The 14,558-nt window shown below is 41.0% G+C and overlaps 2 protein-coding genes across 2 annotated transcripts in view; both read right to left on the bottom strand.

Annotated features, from left to right (window-relative positions):
* The window catches only part of LOC117551015 (potassium voltage-gated channel subfamily B member 1-like), a 38,333-nt gene extending 32,760 nt beyond the window's left edge, over positions 1–5,573 (bottom strand). Inside the window, 2 exon segments of the mRNA XM_034223669.1 lie at positions 2,808–3,480; positions 5,298–5,573. Coding sequence (XP_034079560.1) covers positions 2,808–3,359 — 552 coding nt within the window. The 5' untranslated portion in view covers positions 3,360–3,480; positions 5,298–5,573.
* Positions 5,574–5,992: 419 nt separating this feature from the next.
* Positions 5,993–14,391, bottom strand: LOC117551182 (prostacyclin synthase-like). Its single transcript, XM_034223931.1, has 10 exons — positions 14,281–14,391; positions 13,535–13,658; positions 12,846–13,021; positions 12,129–12,272; positions 11,495–11,622; positions 10,724–10,905; positions 8,362–8,515; positions 7,903–8,084; positions 7,303–7,454; positions 5,993–7,177 (listed from the first exon to the last, which is right to left on the bottom strand). The coding sequence occupies exons 1-10, from the start codon at positions 14,346–14,348 to the stop codon at positions 7,027–7,029; spliced, it is 1,461 nt and encodes a 486-aa protein (XP_034079822.1). The 5' UTR covers positions 14,349–14,391; the 3' UTR covers positions 5,993–7,026.
* Positions 14,392–14,558: the final 167 nt, after the last annotated feature.

Here is a 14,558-nt window from a genome sequence, read left to right as displayed (position 1 = left end):
CTCAACACTCCCAGGCAGAACGACAGACCATCAAGCGCCGCACACATAGTGTCCTTCACCGCTGCCGTGACATGAGGAATAGCTTCTCCCAGAGAGCAAGTGCAGGTGCTTGTGTGTGCTTTTGTGCAGGTTGAAGTTAAGGTGACAATTGGAGCTAGAGATATTCACGATCACACCTTCTCTCTCCGGCATCAAGTCAAGCCTTATTAATGTGCAATTAAAATGTCCTCTCAGCTCTGAAAAATAAATTAAGCTTAATATGTGTTTGGGAACAAGCCATTTCACTGATGCAACTCTTCAATTAGGCATCAGGAACAAGACTGCATTTAATGGCCAATCAACCTCAATTTGACTTATTTTTAAACGGTCTTTCTGTGGCATGTGGGAAAACTAAACCACAAGGAAATTGCCCTATTTATCAAACAACAGACACATCCATATCCTTTCTAACGCTCCAAAGTTTCTTGGATCCTTAATTGTACACACCGTGCAGCTCTTGTGGGCGAGAGTTTGCACGCTTCTATGACCACGAGAGGAGAACATAAATTGTTATTCTATATCTCTGTTGAACTGTGTAAAGAATTTGGAGCTGAATGATGCAGCCTCAGGGAAGGAGAGGCATGAGCTGAAATGTACAACAATGTATTTAAGGAACCTAGAGGCACTTTGAAAGATGGACATTTGGCTTGTTGTTAAAAATTACGTGTAATAAGTTTACAAAATATTGCATACAAGCAAAATAGAGTCAATTAGGCATTATTAATGTGCCATGGACCATGTTGTAAGCCGTTTATACATTTGCAAAATAAATATTGTTACATAAGAAAAGCTATTATTATATGGTGATCATTTCCTGTAAGCTCGGTGAACAGCATCAGAGCCGAGTTAATATTAAAAATCTAAACTTATGTTTGCTCATGTAGTCTCTAATCTTTTAAGGACGCCTGAGAACAGCCGAATAAAAGAAGGTATTCAAACACAGTTTATAGTTTAAGCATTTAGAAACAATCCTGAGTATTATTAAACTAGTGATTCAAAAGAAAAAATCAGCCAACAAGATAAGAGATGATATCATATCTAATCATATCATGTCATATCATCATTTTAAGTATATTAGTGCATTTGTATGAAAGCACATGAAATACATTGAGTCTACACACTTTAGATGTACGCAAGATTGGGTCATCTGCATCAAAATGAGTCTGCATTAGAACACATGTCATTAATAAACACTGGGAAGGACCCAGAATAAACCTTTAAATAACCCCACTGTCACTTTCATTTGGAGTTTGTTTTATTTCACTGGTTATAACAAATTTAACAAACTTTGATCAAAATTGGCACATGACTGACTTGTTATATAAAACACAATGACCAACAATATCAAAACCCCTTTGGCGTTCCTATAGTTGGGACTTTAGTTTTTCTCTCTAAAGTTAAAATGACTTAGTTATAATCGTCAAAGGGCAGTGGCTGTCTGTGGCAGACTGAACATTGCAGAGCTATTGAATCAAACTGAAGTAGGTTTCTAGCTGGAGGAAAAGGGTACCAAGTCAACGCAGAGAAGACCTTCATATCAGCGATTATTACACAGAGAGAGTTCCTTGGCATGAATACCAAGAGACCTGCTGTTGCTGTAGAAAATTAATAAAGAGCTTTGGCATTTCAAGGTCAAAGATTGAGCAGGTTCCTTCCAATGGATCAGCTGAGTAAATTATGCAGGAGCCCCTGTTCAAGGAGGTGTTTGAAGTAATGATTTGATCATGGTATCTTGCACATTTCTCTGCTAACAGATTGACATGCTAACTGGAAGCATAGCACATCATTTTTTTAACTTTCCTTTTTCCTTCTCTCTGGTAAATATAGAGTGACTGCAAAGGTCAACATCTCTTAATGTGAATATTCCCCAAATAGTTGTTGAAATGGCCAAATGCAATTATTATTTATGTATTTATTATTTGACATTTCTTATTGAATTTGGACCCAATCACTTATTTTAGTCAGTCCACTTTAAAATGCTGTTAGCATGACATTATCCATTGATCCAGCGAGGGGAAGCGCACTTGTCCCTGGAGTGAGTCTGTTAATGAGCCGGATGATTGAAGGCTGGACTGGAAATAAGGCAGGGGTGGCTAATGAAGACAATAGGGGGTGACTGCTGAAGGGAGGGGAGGGTCGGGTTGTCATGTGATGGTCTAAAAATATATATTCTGTGTGGTATAGTTGCCTGCAGTCGGTATGTGGATTACACACTAACACTAAGTGTCATTCTTCACATCCTCTGGTGTTGCCAATGACAAAACAAACAAGCATTCAATAATAACCCCAAGAGACAATCCTTGCTCAGGAACAATTATCTGACTAAAACCAATGAAGGGGGACAAAAAAAAGACTGTCATCTTATCACCAACAAAAAAGGGTTGAAATTGACTCGCCAGAAAAAACAGCAGCCTAGTCTTTTGTTCTCACACCTAATTAAGATTATGGATACAACCTTTCCCTCTGAGCACAACATCATTCTTATGCTCTCCCTCCTGTACTCAAAAGGGATGGATTAAAAGCACTGAGTCAGCACATCAGATCAAGCTATTTCAAAAAGCCTCCAGATATTAAACTCATTTCTTAAAACAACTTTTATTGTTTTATATATAGCACCAAACTCAGCATAACAACCTTCCCTTCAGTTCTGAAAACCCTGGTTTAAACTGTTAAGTAACATAGGCCTGTTGGTTGAATGCCAATAGTGCCCTCTCTCAGGTTACCCACTACTTTCACTGCCCTGCTTGTGTGGCTGTGCTGCACATTACCTTAGCAGCGAATGATGAGCTGGGCTTCTCCATGAGGTCCCACAGCTTCTGCCTCGTTTCGGAACAGCATGTGGTCGTAAACTCCTCTCCGACCCTTTCTCTCATGCTCTCCGCTTCTCTTTTCAGCTCTTCGTTCATCTGCTCCTTTTTCTGGTGGTACCTGGCCTGGCAGCAGGACTCCAGGTAGATCTCGTCGATGCCCCAGAAGTCCAGTTCTTGGCTGAAGGACAAGGCGCACATCTCCTCCATCATGTGCAACTTCCCGGTGCGGTAGAAGTTCAGAATGGAGGTGAAGGCACCGGGGTGTCTGTCGAAAAAGTACTCGTTGTTCTCCGTGCTGTAGTCGTCACATATCTCCATCATGCCGTCGTGGGTGTTGCAGTCTCTCAGTTTGCCCAGTCTCGTGCGGGGCAGCCTGTCCAGTGTCCTCCACAGGACTTCATGGAGGAGACCCCCGACGTTGAGTCTCACCCGGCGGGCCAGGGTCTTGCTGCGGATGATGTCCATGGCATCCGGCAGCGAGGACTGTGAGTGAGACCCCTCTTTGTTCATCTTCACTCAAGTTCCTCGGTCACTTGAAAAGACTGTCGGATAGAGTCCGGCAGTTTAAGAAGACATGGTCCTGTAGAGTGTAGACGACCGCATCAGGGTCCCTCCTCAATTCTTCTTGTGACTGTAATAAAATAAAATAAAGAAATATTTTAGGCACAGTCAAGCAGGCAGTGTCCTACAGTAGCAATGTCAGGTGGTTTATCCGCTCATCAGAGAACCTAGTAGATATTTGAATCTGCTTTAACCCTTCTCTTGCGTTTCGGGTCAAAAGTGACCGAATTACTTTTGTTATAATCATAGATATTGTGTTTTTCATCCAATTGCCTCAATACCTTATGTTATCCTCCACACTAGGCCTCTGAACATATACACTTGATGATCACCACTTGCATTGAATTTTGAGTGATTTATTCAACAGTGAAACACCCTTGACGTTTTCGGTATTATGTTCATCCTGCAGATGGAAAACATCTATACACAAACACACATGTTACAGGAACTTCTCCCTTTCTCGGCTGTATGATACAATGTATCATACGTTCTCACAGGTGCCAGCTCTGTGCCCCTCGAGAAACACAAACCTCTCACTTTCTCGCGCTCAATGTGCCTCCATTACTGGCTCTCAAGCAGTTATACTTGTGCCTTGCTCACATTTGACTCATTGACACAATGAGCAGGCGACCGATTAGGCGATTTTCTGTATGAGGGGCTCTGGACACATTTTTGAACCAGATGAAGAGGAGATTGAACCAGATGAAGAGGAGATAGAGGAAGATGTCACAGAAATGGAAGACAACAGCGATCCAGACCATGAGCCTACAACAGACCAGGAAGAGGCCCCTGAAGGAGAGGCCCCTGAGGTGACATTCCACAATTTTGCATTGCCAACTATGTGCGTGATCACACGCACGCACACGCACATGTTCTGTTATGGTATATTTCTCTTTCAATAAATGTTCATTGAGGAAAACATGATTATTTTATATTCATCACAGTGAATGCTGAACTTGATGGGCCCACCGGTGGGTCCGGACCATGACATGAAACACTGGCTTGCTTGTATCAAATCAATACATCCCATACATCATTGGAACGGGATGAATCTCAGCTACAACACTAACTAAAGCATTTCCATCTCCAGTAAACACAGCCTACATGGCAAGCATTTTCATAATATACAGTAATGTAAAATAAGCACTATCTCTGAACTTACTGCAAAAAATAATACGAAATTCACTCCTGGTGTCATTCTGTCTGTCCTACCTTGATTCTACTTGCTTTGACTGTTCAAATCAGATGTCACACCGGTCAATTTTGACCGAAAATAGCACGGGAAGGGGGGTATGACCTAACGCAAGAGAAGGGTTAAGAGACACAGCCGCTTTTCTTGCTGACAAGGGTGGAGAGCCGGGCCAATGATAAACTGGACTTCACTCGTGAGCGCTGTCCGGTGCTGAAAGGCCGGTCCGTCACTCAGCAGCCCGCTGCCGGTCCGTCGCTGCCCGCGGTGCTGAAACGCCTCAGCTCGGGTGGGACAGCGAACAGCACGTGAACTGTTCTCAGGAGGGATATTAAGACTAAGACTATGATCAGTTACGGGCTTTGATTTAAAGCCCGTAACGCATCCAGTCTGATGTCTATCCTTGCAAGTGGTGCAGTTTGCCCAGGTTGAGTGTTAAAGGACAAACAATTATAACAATTTATAACGTACATTTGTTGAATAATAACTATTCTGTTCATACCTTAGTTATGCAACACCACTGTATTTTGGGGAAATGTAATGTGTACCTACGAGATCTGGCAGGTAAATTAGTGCATATTGTAATGATGGTCAGCTACGCCAAATAGAGAGAGAGTACAAAGTGAAACCAAGTGGGCTATAAAACGCGATAGTATATGAAATCTGACATAAACACAACAAAAGAATAATATACATACGTGTCTCATTTTCATCCCGAATCACCACATGGACGGATATCAGCAACATTTCAAGAGTAAACCCGTAAAAACTTGTATTGTCCGCGCAGGTCTCCGGTGCTCTGCTGGGACCTGGTGGAGGCATCATGAGCTACGTGGCGACATGTTGAAAAATATAATTGTTTTACACAAATGTCTCCGTATCCAGTCCTCCCTGATCACCCCCTACTGTGGCGAATCAACAAGTTCTGTTCAGAGAGCAGCCGGGAGCACTCTGGCCGCTCCGCTGTGAGTGAGTGCTGCCGGCGGCTGTGACTGTGGTCGGCATCCTGCAGGGGGCTGATTCACTCCGGCTCCTCCAGCGGCTGCAGCCTGAGAGTTTAACCCTCACAGAGCCAGCGAGCCTCTGCTCAGAGAGCTATACTGTGTATGCTATTTCTGTGCTAACAGTGTTACAGGAACCCACAGCCTGGGACACAACTGAAACCCTTCTAAGGAATGTTACATGTAAAAGGTTGTACGTTTCTAAGTCATGCTATGATTCTTTATTTTAACAGGGGAAGTGCACAAACAACATATCCTTATATTAAATAAGGAGGGATGTAATTCACCAGGATTTAGCATGTTTTTTTAATTCCCATATAGGGGGAAAGCAAAATATAAAATAGTAAGAAAATAATATACATAATACAAATAAACATTATAAGAAGACACGATCAAATTAAGATTAGACCATAACAGACAACCAATTACAGTATTAACACAGTCAGTGTACGTGACCTCCAAGTAAGGACATTAAGCACACGTTATATGCATATGGGAATAAGGGATTATCAAACTTTCAGCCATTAGAGGCAGACATACTGTCAGGCCTCCCAGGAACATCTTAGTTATCGTAGCCCTCCCTGGACAGTCAGCTGCTAATGCTTTCTAAACTGGAAAGTGAGCGGTGAGAAATTCAATAACAGCAGAATGGGTCTCCGCAGACTGGCATACAGTCAGGCTCAGAGGAAAATGTAGCCATTAGTTCCTACAGAATGATTCAACACTTAGGAAACACCACTTTCTTGGGCCTAACGGGATTGATTTTGTTAATGTTCGAGTCCTAACTTTGTAAAGTTTGTGTTTTCCAGGGTCAACGTGATGTACTTGTATCTCTGAGCAGAGTAAGTGCATGTTGTTTGTTGTTCCTCTGCAACAGTACCTTACTATCTGTGTCCACGGTGGATCTGCTCCTGCTAAGTAATCAGTTGCTTTCCAAACAACATATCAATCTGAAGTTTCCACTAAGCCTCACTCTGCAAACAGAGAGCATGTGTAAGTGTGACAGATGTGTGGCCGGCTCTGTTTACAGTACAGGCCGTCCCACACTACGCTTGTAGTCTTTATTTAACATACTGCTCCCAAGCAACACTTCCCACAGCTCCTTAAAAACATACCTTATGAAGACACATTTCAACGTCTTATTAATAGTCTTACCAGCTAATAGTAATGTGGGATAAGGCACAAACATGTATATGATTGTGATGGACTCAGCAATCATTTTACCCAACAAACTCATAGAAATTTGACAACACAATATGGTACACAATGCATTATTTACATTTATTGATAAATAGCAAAAATAATGATATACTATATTATATAAATAAAAGATACAAAAGTACAAAGGGGCATATTGACACTATAAACAATGTGCATTTGTTGAAATGTGCTTTAAAGATTCCGTGTTTTGATTGCTTTTATATTCCTAGTGTGTATTTCTAGGTCTGTATCGGACAAGCAAGTCTCTTTCAGGTTGAAGCATCCCAAATCCATAACGACTGGCATTGACCTCCGGTATCTGAGAATTTGGGTCAGAGAGCTCCAAATCGTAGTTCGTCAACACCATGTAAACAAACCTGAAGAGTCAAACATGAAATTAGAACTTTCAAGATGACATTGAAGGTAACAAACTTATCCAATGTGAAACATTTTGAGGTCTTAATGGATCGTAAAGTAACATGGTGACTTATAGGACACTCACTGTCTGATGGTGTTGATGGCAAACTTCTTTCCCATGCAGCCATTGGCCCCTGCGCCCCATGGCATGGTGTAATATTTTAGCCTTCTCCCTCCTTTATAAAAATCTCTCTTCACGGAGCCATCTTTATTCAGGAAGCGATCGTACTTATATTTCTGGAAAGGAAACACATTTAGAGATGCAACCGGTTAGAAAGGGCAGATTTTATTCAGTTAGATCAGAGTTTGCTAGATACTGTAGTTTTAGCTAGGTCCTAGTTTCTGGTTTGTTTCATTGCTACTGGACAGTGCGTCAATGATTAGTGTTAGTGCAGCCTGCAATGTCCTTCCCACGCCTATTAGCTGTGTTTCTGTTCCCGTGCTTAGCTAATCCCTCAAAAGGTCCACAGCTCTGGTTTGACCCCCCCCCCCCCCCCGGGAAGGGTCAGTGTTGTGTAGGCGTTGATTCCACCTTACATAAACCACTACACTAATTACACTTAGCTCTGCCTCCAACTAGTCAAGACAATTACTGCTGTTCCTGTTGGCAGCACAGTAAGCTTTGGATAGAGCGAGGAGGTTGGACACAGGCAATATGATACTGTAACAAGATAGGACAACCAACCTGTGGCTCGTGGTGAATCTCTGGGTCCTTCTGAGGGCTGTTGAAGGGGAACAAACACACCCGGTCTCCTTTCCTTAGCAGGTACTGTTGGCCATCAGCCATGTTGAGGGTTTTTTCCTGCACTACCTCTCTGGTGATGAAGGGGGCAGCAGTGAGTCTAAGGGTTTCTTCTAAGGCGCTATCTGTAAGAGGCAGAAAGAAATGTTGTTAATAACAAAAGAGCAGAGGTTTTATTTGCAATATTTCTCTACTTATGAATTAGGCTTTATTCATCCATTTTCTGTTCACCGTAATCTACTTTTCTTAGCTGCAATATTATCTTATTTTTGTTGCCCTATACATCGACATGAATAATGTATAAATCCATGAATCTTTCAAATGTGATTCCAGACTACCTGACGAAAAGGAGCAAGCTACTCCCAACAAATGTTTTTCTTTCTGTTTACACTAAGCCCTCACCAAACACAGGGGTGTTCACAGGTCTGTCCAGTAATGAGGTCTCTGAGGTCTCCATCGTTGAGACAGCGCTGAACTCGTTCTTCACCGCTGTCAGAGCTTCAGGGTTTGTCAATAAGTAGCCCAACAGCCAAAATGCAGCCGGACCAACATTGCCCTGAAAACAAATAAAGACTCACATGATGACAATGATAGGGTTTTTAGTTTCACTCTGGCGTTGCATAGTGACAGCGCAGGTGGTTGTTTGCTAATAGAAAATAAGAACATCACATCCCTAGTGCTCATGTCTATTGTTTGTTAGAGTTGTAATGAAGCACACATTTCAATAAAAGTCTGGTTCAACAAAAATAAAAAGCATAATGACTATTGGGGGCTGCTGACTGGATAAAAAGGCAACAGCTTCCTTTCATCTGTGAGGTATGAGAGGAGCCGTGCTCTGGATAGTTTCACTTCTGGCAAAGCTCAGCCTGGTAATGGTTTACTAAATAAGGAAAGCGCTTGGAAACCGGAGGTCCCCCGCCATCTGCCTGCATCCAAGGGCAGGACAAGCTATGAAGCTATTTAGTTTTACAGCTTACTGTGGCGCAGACTGCCAAGAGAAGACACATCAAATAGTTCACATTATGTTCATGTAATTACCACAAAATGGCCTCTTAAGTCATTGCAAATACACAATTAGGTGTGTTAATGCGTACTAAAATACATAAACACAACTGATCATAGAACTTCGGTATCCATTAAAAGATTTGTCACAAGTACAAGACATTATCCAAACTTTTGGCAAATGTATCACAGACCTGTGTGTGTGAAAGCTTCCTTATAGACAGCAATATTTCACTGTTAATAACACCATATATGACTGACATGACAACATTGTGTGTCATAACCATAATAACTGTCCAACAAGGTCTCTGTATTTCATGCGATATATTAGTTAACTTCTCGCAAAAGTTTTGTGGGAAACTAAGAATGTGACTCAGAGACAACCTAACGACATGATTCAAAGCTTGTAATCAAATGGTGCATAAAGAGGCATCGACACAGATATTTGTTTTTGCAAAGCCATCATGGTCCCCTTAAGAAAGATAAAGAAACTGAGTTTAAATGAAACACCTTTTATTTAAAGTGGCTTAGTTGTTAGTAAGCAGTCTGAAGGGGAACGCAAATGTTGAAGTTGCCATCTTATTTATATCTTTGATGCAATACACTTCTCCAGCAGGCTGTAGGCAACACTGTGAGTCAATAGCAAGTCCAGTTTTACGTGAGTGAGAAGTCAAGATCAGTTCAAATCCATTCAAGACTAAAACCAATACAACCAATAACCTGCTTGTTTTGTTATAGTAGAAATAAAATGTCCCTTTAACATTGGAAGAGATGGAAGTATGTGCATAATAGCTGACCTTTAAACATCCTACAAACCAAGTGAAGAGATTTCTGACCTTTACATTTCTTGAATGAGACACATGTTTCCCTTTGTTCTGTAATCAATGAGAGAATCAATCAAGTTACCATGTCTGTTAATTTGGTGTAATAACACTGTGCTCCATCACAGTCATACAGTCTTATATTTGTTAAACACTTGCATGGCTTTCCAATTTAAAGGCAGACTGCTGTGAAAGCAGAAAAGTTCAGAAGTGAACAGCACACTCATGTGTTAGATAAGAGTACTGCACAGTGGTAGAGGAAGTAGTTCATACCAGAATCAGAAAATAAATGTACTCCACTACAATTAAAAGTCCTCTATTAAAAACCCTAATTAAATAAAGGATTATGAATCCTGAGGCAAATACATCATATGTAACTGTTGATGTTGGTGGAGTAGCTGTTCTGTTTAGGTAGTTTAATCCAGCATAAATAATGAAGGTGAGGAGGCATGAAATAAGTCATGGTGTAATTATTATGTTGATTATACACATTTCTAATATACTTTGCTTTGTGAAGTATTGGATAATTTTACCTCTGAAGTTTTTGTTAGAGGCCATGCTAAAAAAGTCAGGAACCATTGGTTTAATCTTTTAAAATGTGTTGTATTTCAAAAGCTTATCATATTGTATTTAAGATCTCATTTCCAGCTGCAGTAACTATGTAAAGGCAGTTATCTAAAAGTAGCTAAGTAAAAAGTATATTATTTCCCTCTGAAATGTCGTGGAATAGAACGATTAAGTATCAGAATATTGGAAAAACTCATGTAAAGTATCTCAAACCTGTACTTAAGTGCAGTACTTCTTAATAAACGTTCTTGGATACTCTCCCACCACAGAGACTGAGTGTCATCAAGTTCAACCGACAGACAGCCTCTCTAATCTCGAGGGGTGATCACCAACTGAAATTCTGGCTTTGCACATTCTTTCAACGTCTTGCTCACCTGTGTGGCCCACAGCTGCATCAGCACAGCCTTCCTCTGCGTCTCCTCGTCGGCCCCATCCTCCTGCAGGAGCCTCCTGTAGGCGTGGAGCCAGGGGCTGGCCCCCGAGTCCTGAGTCAGGCCTGCTGGAGCCAGGAGCCCGCACAGTCTCTGCCGCACACTCTGGGCTGTCCTCTTCTCCTCTGAAAACAGATAAACATCACAGCGTCAGTGAGGGAGTGAGTCAGGCTAAACATAAGCAGTGGAGCCTAATCTGAATGAAAGGCCTGATATATAAACAGATCGTACAGATACCGAGGTTGAACAGGCTCGACTGGAGAGCAATACTATTGTAATTGGCCAACTTTCATGTGTAATAAAGAACAAAAGCAAATCTAAAGAATGATACAGCACGCAAGGAAAGACCTTTCTTCAAAGAGCTCGGGGGAATAAGGTGTAGCAGCTGGTACAAGTTGTATCAGGTCTGTGATGATACATTGGGAATCGTAAAAGTCTTCAAAATTAAAACAAAGCTACTAGACATTGCGTAAGCAACTGAGTGAGGGAAACTTGCCATGACAACTGCAAAATAGAAATGATCTTATATCTATCGATGATGTCAATCCATGTTAGTGATAAATGTTAACAGTGTAAACACAAGTTACGTCTCTCCTGAGTCATGGAGTTTGATGTGCATCATAACTAACAGACTTCTGTCACTGCAGCCTTCCTGACTAAAGCTTCTGACACCCCAAAGGATATCTGTAGGCACAGTAAGTTCAGCATCACTACCTGGCTTCAGTGTGCCTCTCGCCATTTTAGTCAAGAGGCCATCAAACTTCTTGTACTCCTCATAGACGCTGGAGGGATCTGTGCCGTTGTTGTTTTGTTCCCCTCCGAACAGCGACAGGTACCCCGCCCTGCAGAGAAAGGAGACATTGAAAGTGTGAGAACGTGTGGTACTCTATGGGGGATGAATGCAGACATTGTTTTGCCTTGACAGAAAGATAACCAGCCCACGCAGGTATTTCATTTGACACAAGAGATCCCCTTTCAACTGGTAGGTTTCCATTGGCCAACACAAGGTGAAGCTTCTCTCCAGAGTGTATGTCACTGTGTCAAGGGTAACATTACTACCTTGTAGTGTTTTACATTTCCTGATACTCTCTCCTTTGTTTACTAAGGATACTTCTTAACATGAAGGGCAGCTACTTTTATGTTCACATCCTGTCTCCTAAAACACTCAACCGGAAAGGTGACCTCAAACATTTGTGTCATGGTAATCATCCTACATTTTTCTTGCTGTGTTTACAAGCAAAGGACCGCAGGACTGGCGGCTGTGTAAACTGTTTAGTGGAAAATGTTGACGTAATGCTTCTTTTAACTTAGTCAAGAGTGTGTGTGGGCGAGCCAGGGGCACAATTACTTGAAAAGTAGGCTGTAGGAGAGGTTGAATAGTCCCTGCTCTTTCCAGTCTTTCTGGTTCTGAGGCATCTCAGTTTTCAGTGAGGCCTGCAGGTGTCTGCTCATGGTGCTGTTCAGTGCGGCCAAATTCACTCCCATGAAGTGCCTGTGGACACAAAAAGGTTGAGATGACAAAGTAAATAAATGTTAAATGGCATTCCATTGAGGGGAAATCCTGTGAATCCTGTCACACTAATTGATGTGGTGACCTGACTTCATAGCTAATTGTTGACTTAGGTTTCATATTTTCCCTGAGGTAATGAACAGGCTCCGAGTTTTATTTTTAGCACATTTGGGTAATTGTTAACATGATGAACGACGAAAGGAGGGGTCGGCAGGACACACAACTTATCACTCAGACTGAGCTTCCAGAAAGCAGTGTGCCCATTGGTCAATCTTTTAAACCTTAACATTAAAAAAGATTGCTTTGTTTTTATTTTGATGTCTGCCAGTATCTCAATACAATAGATGCCTGAACAATAATGAAACAAGAAGACCTACGAATTGATTTCCCAAAATAGTAAGGGAGTTTTCAGAAATATCCACAGTGATGCTATTCATGAGATTCGAGTGGTAGTATTTCCACAAACAAATTTCGCTTCTCTATTTATATAAGAAATGAAAATGAAAATAGACAGTACAAGCTTTCAGTTTGGAGTTCATACTAATGAGGACTTACTTTTTCATCAAGGCTGAAACATTAGACGGCTGATGATGAGGGAGCCGCAGGTTGAAGATCCTCTCCATGAGCACCTGTGCATAGCGAGTGAAGTCCAGGGAGTCCGAGTCATTGATGACCGCGTCGTACGAGTGAGGATCCAGCAGCACCGTCACATAACGTCCAGCAGCACGCACCTGCACATCATCAGTGGAGAAAATTAAAATGCAAGAAGAAAATGCAGCAAGAATTATTTTTTCATGCATTTCTGTAACATTATAAATTCTCCGAGCACTTTTTGTTGTGATTAGTGTTCTAATGTATGTTATTTCTTAAAGTTTTGAAGCAAACCAATTCGTTTTCTCATGAAGGGTAGTATTCCATTTATCTTTCAAATAAATGAAAAAGTATTTGCTTGTACAACTCAAATATAAAACTCTGTATTTTGTTTCAGGATAACTTAAAATCATGGCATCATGGTATCCTGATGTAAACGTTTAGTGTTATCCGTAACATGCTGTTACATGAACATAAACATATTCTTAAATGTCTAACCATTAATCTACAGTATCATTTGGAGAGGCAGCATTTTTAAGCTGAATTGTTTTATAAGTATTAAGATCTTTAGAGGATCATATGTATTCATATCGTATTTACAGAGGGGGCATCGGTGAATCAGATCATCATCTCTGTTGGTCTTTTCTACTCACTGTGAAAATGTCGCCATGTTTCTGCTTCATTCGGTCCAAGAACTTGGAAGCGTCTTTTCCAAACTCAAGTGCATGGCCTAACCAGGGGATAACTCCTTTGTCTAGAGGAGGATCGCTCTTGGATCTAAAGGGAAAATTAAATACAAATATAAAGTTACATTGATTTATTGTATTTTCAACAACTTGCTATTTTGAAGATGATTGTCTTTCTTTATCGTACTGACAGTTTAAAAAGTTGGAGAGACACAACGTGACATGCAGCTCTGGACAATAACCAACATAGATATGTGTTATTTTACACATGCATTTACTTTGTTGTCTGCCTCAACATTAGTTTGTGTCACTTATTTTACGTCACACCTATTACGACATGATCACTTAATATAACAATAAAAGGGATAGGTAAAATTGACTTGACAAATTATTCTTTCGTCATTTGTCATTGCCTCAATGGAAATTGAAAGCTCAATGAAGTGGAAAGCTACACAATAGGGACACTTATAATTAACACTGCAGTAGTTTAACTGCATTCCTTTGAATGGAGAAGCCAAACCAATACAAAATAAAATGTTGGCGTGTGCGAACATCACGAGAAAAATAGCATACTCGGGTGGTAGACAAAATCGTTTGACAAATATGTCACCACACTGACTAGGGCGTGTAAGATTCAATGTCATGTGCATTTTTCATTAGCGTGTTTAGAGCACGAAGAAAACACAATACAAGTCAATCAAACAATAACTCACCTCGATCTGTGTGTGAGAAGGAAATAAAGCAGGACAGCTTGGAAAATCAGAAAAATAGTCCAGATCATCTCGTGTGTTTACCTTCCTCGCTGCTCTGAGTCAATGGAGTCCCATCTGCTCTCACATGGCTTTATTATGAGCCAGAGGTACGTCACAGTCCTGTCACTGCATCTTTACATTTCCCACGCTGTTGCATGTGCTCGCTTACGTTATCATGATTACACTTCTTTTATTTAATACGAGGGAATACAACGATAATCATTTAATTATCCTTAACG

The sequence above is a fragment of the Gymnodraco acuticeps genome, unplaced genomic scaffold, assembly GCF_902827175.1.
Source record: "Gymnodraco acuticeps unplaced genomic scaffold, fGymAcu1.1, whole genome shotgun sequence".
NCBI classification, from domain to species: domain Eukaryota; kingdom Metazoa; phylum Chordata; class Actinopteri; order Perciformes; family Bathydraconidae; genus Gymnodraco; species Gymnodraco acuticeps.
This window is presented reverse-complemented; position numbering and strand designations above follow the sequence as displayed.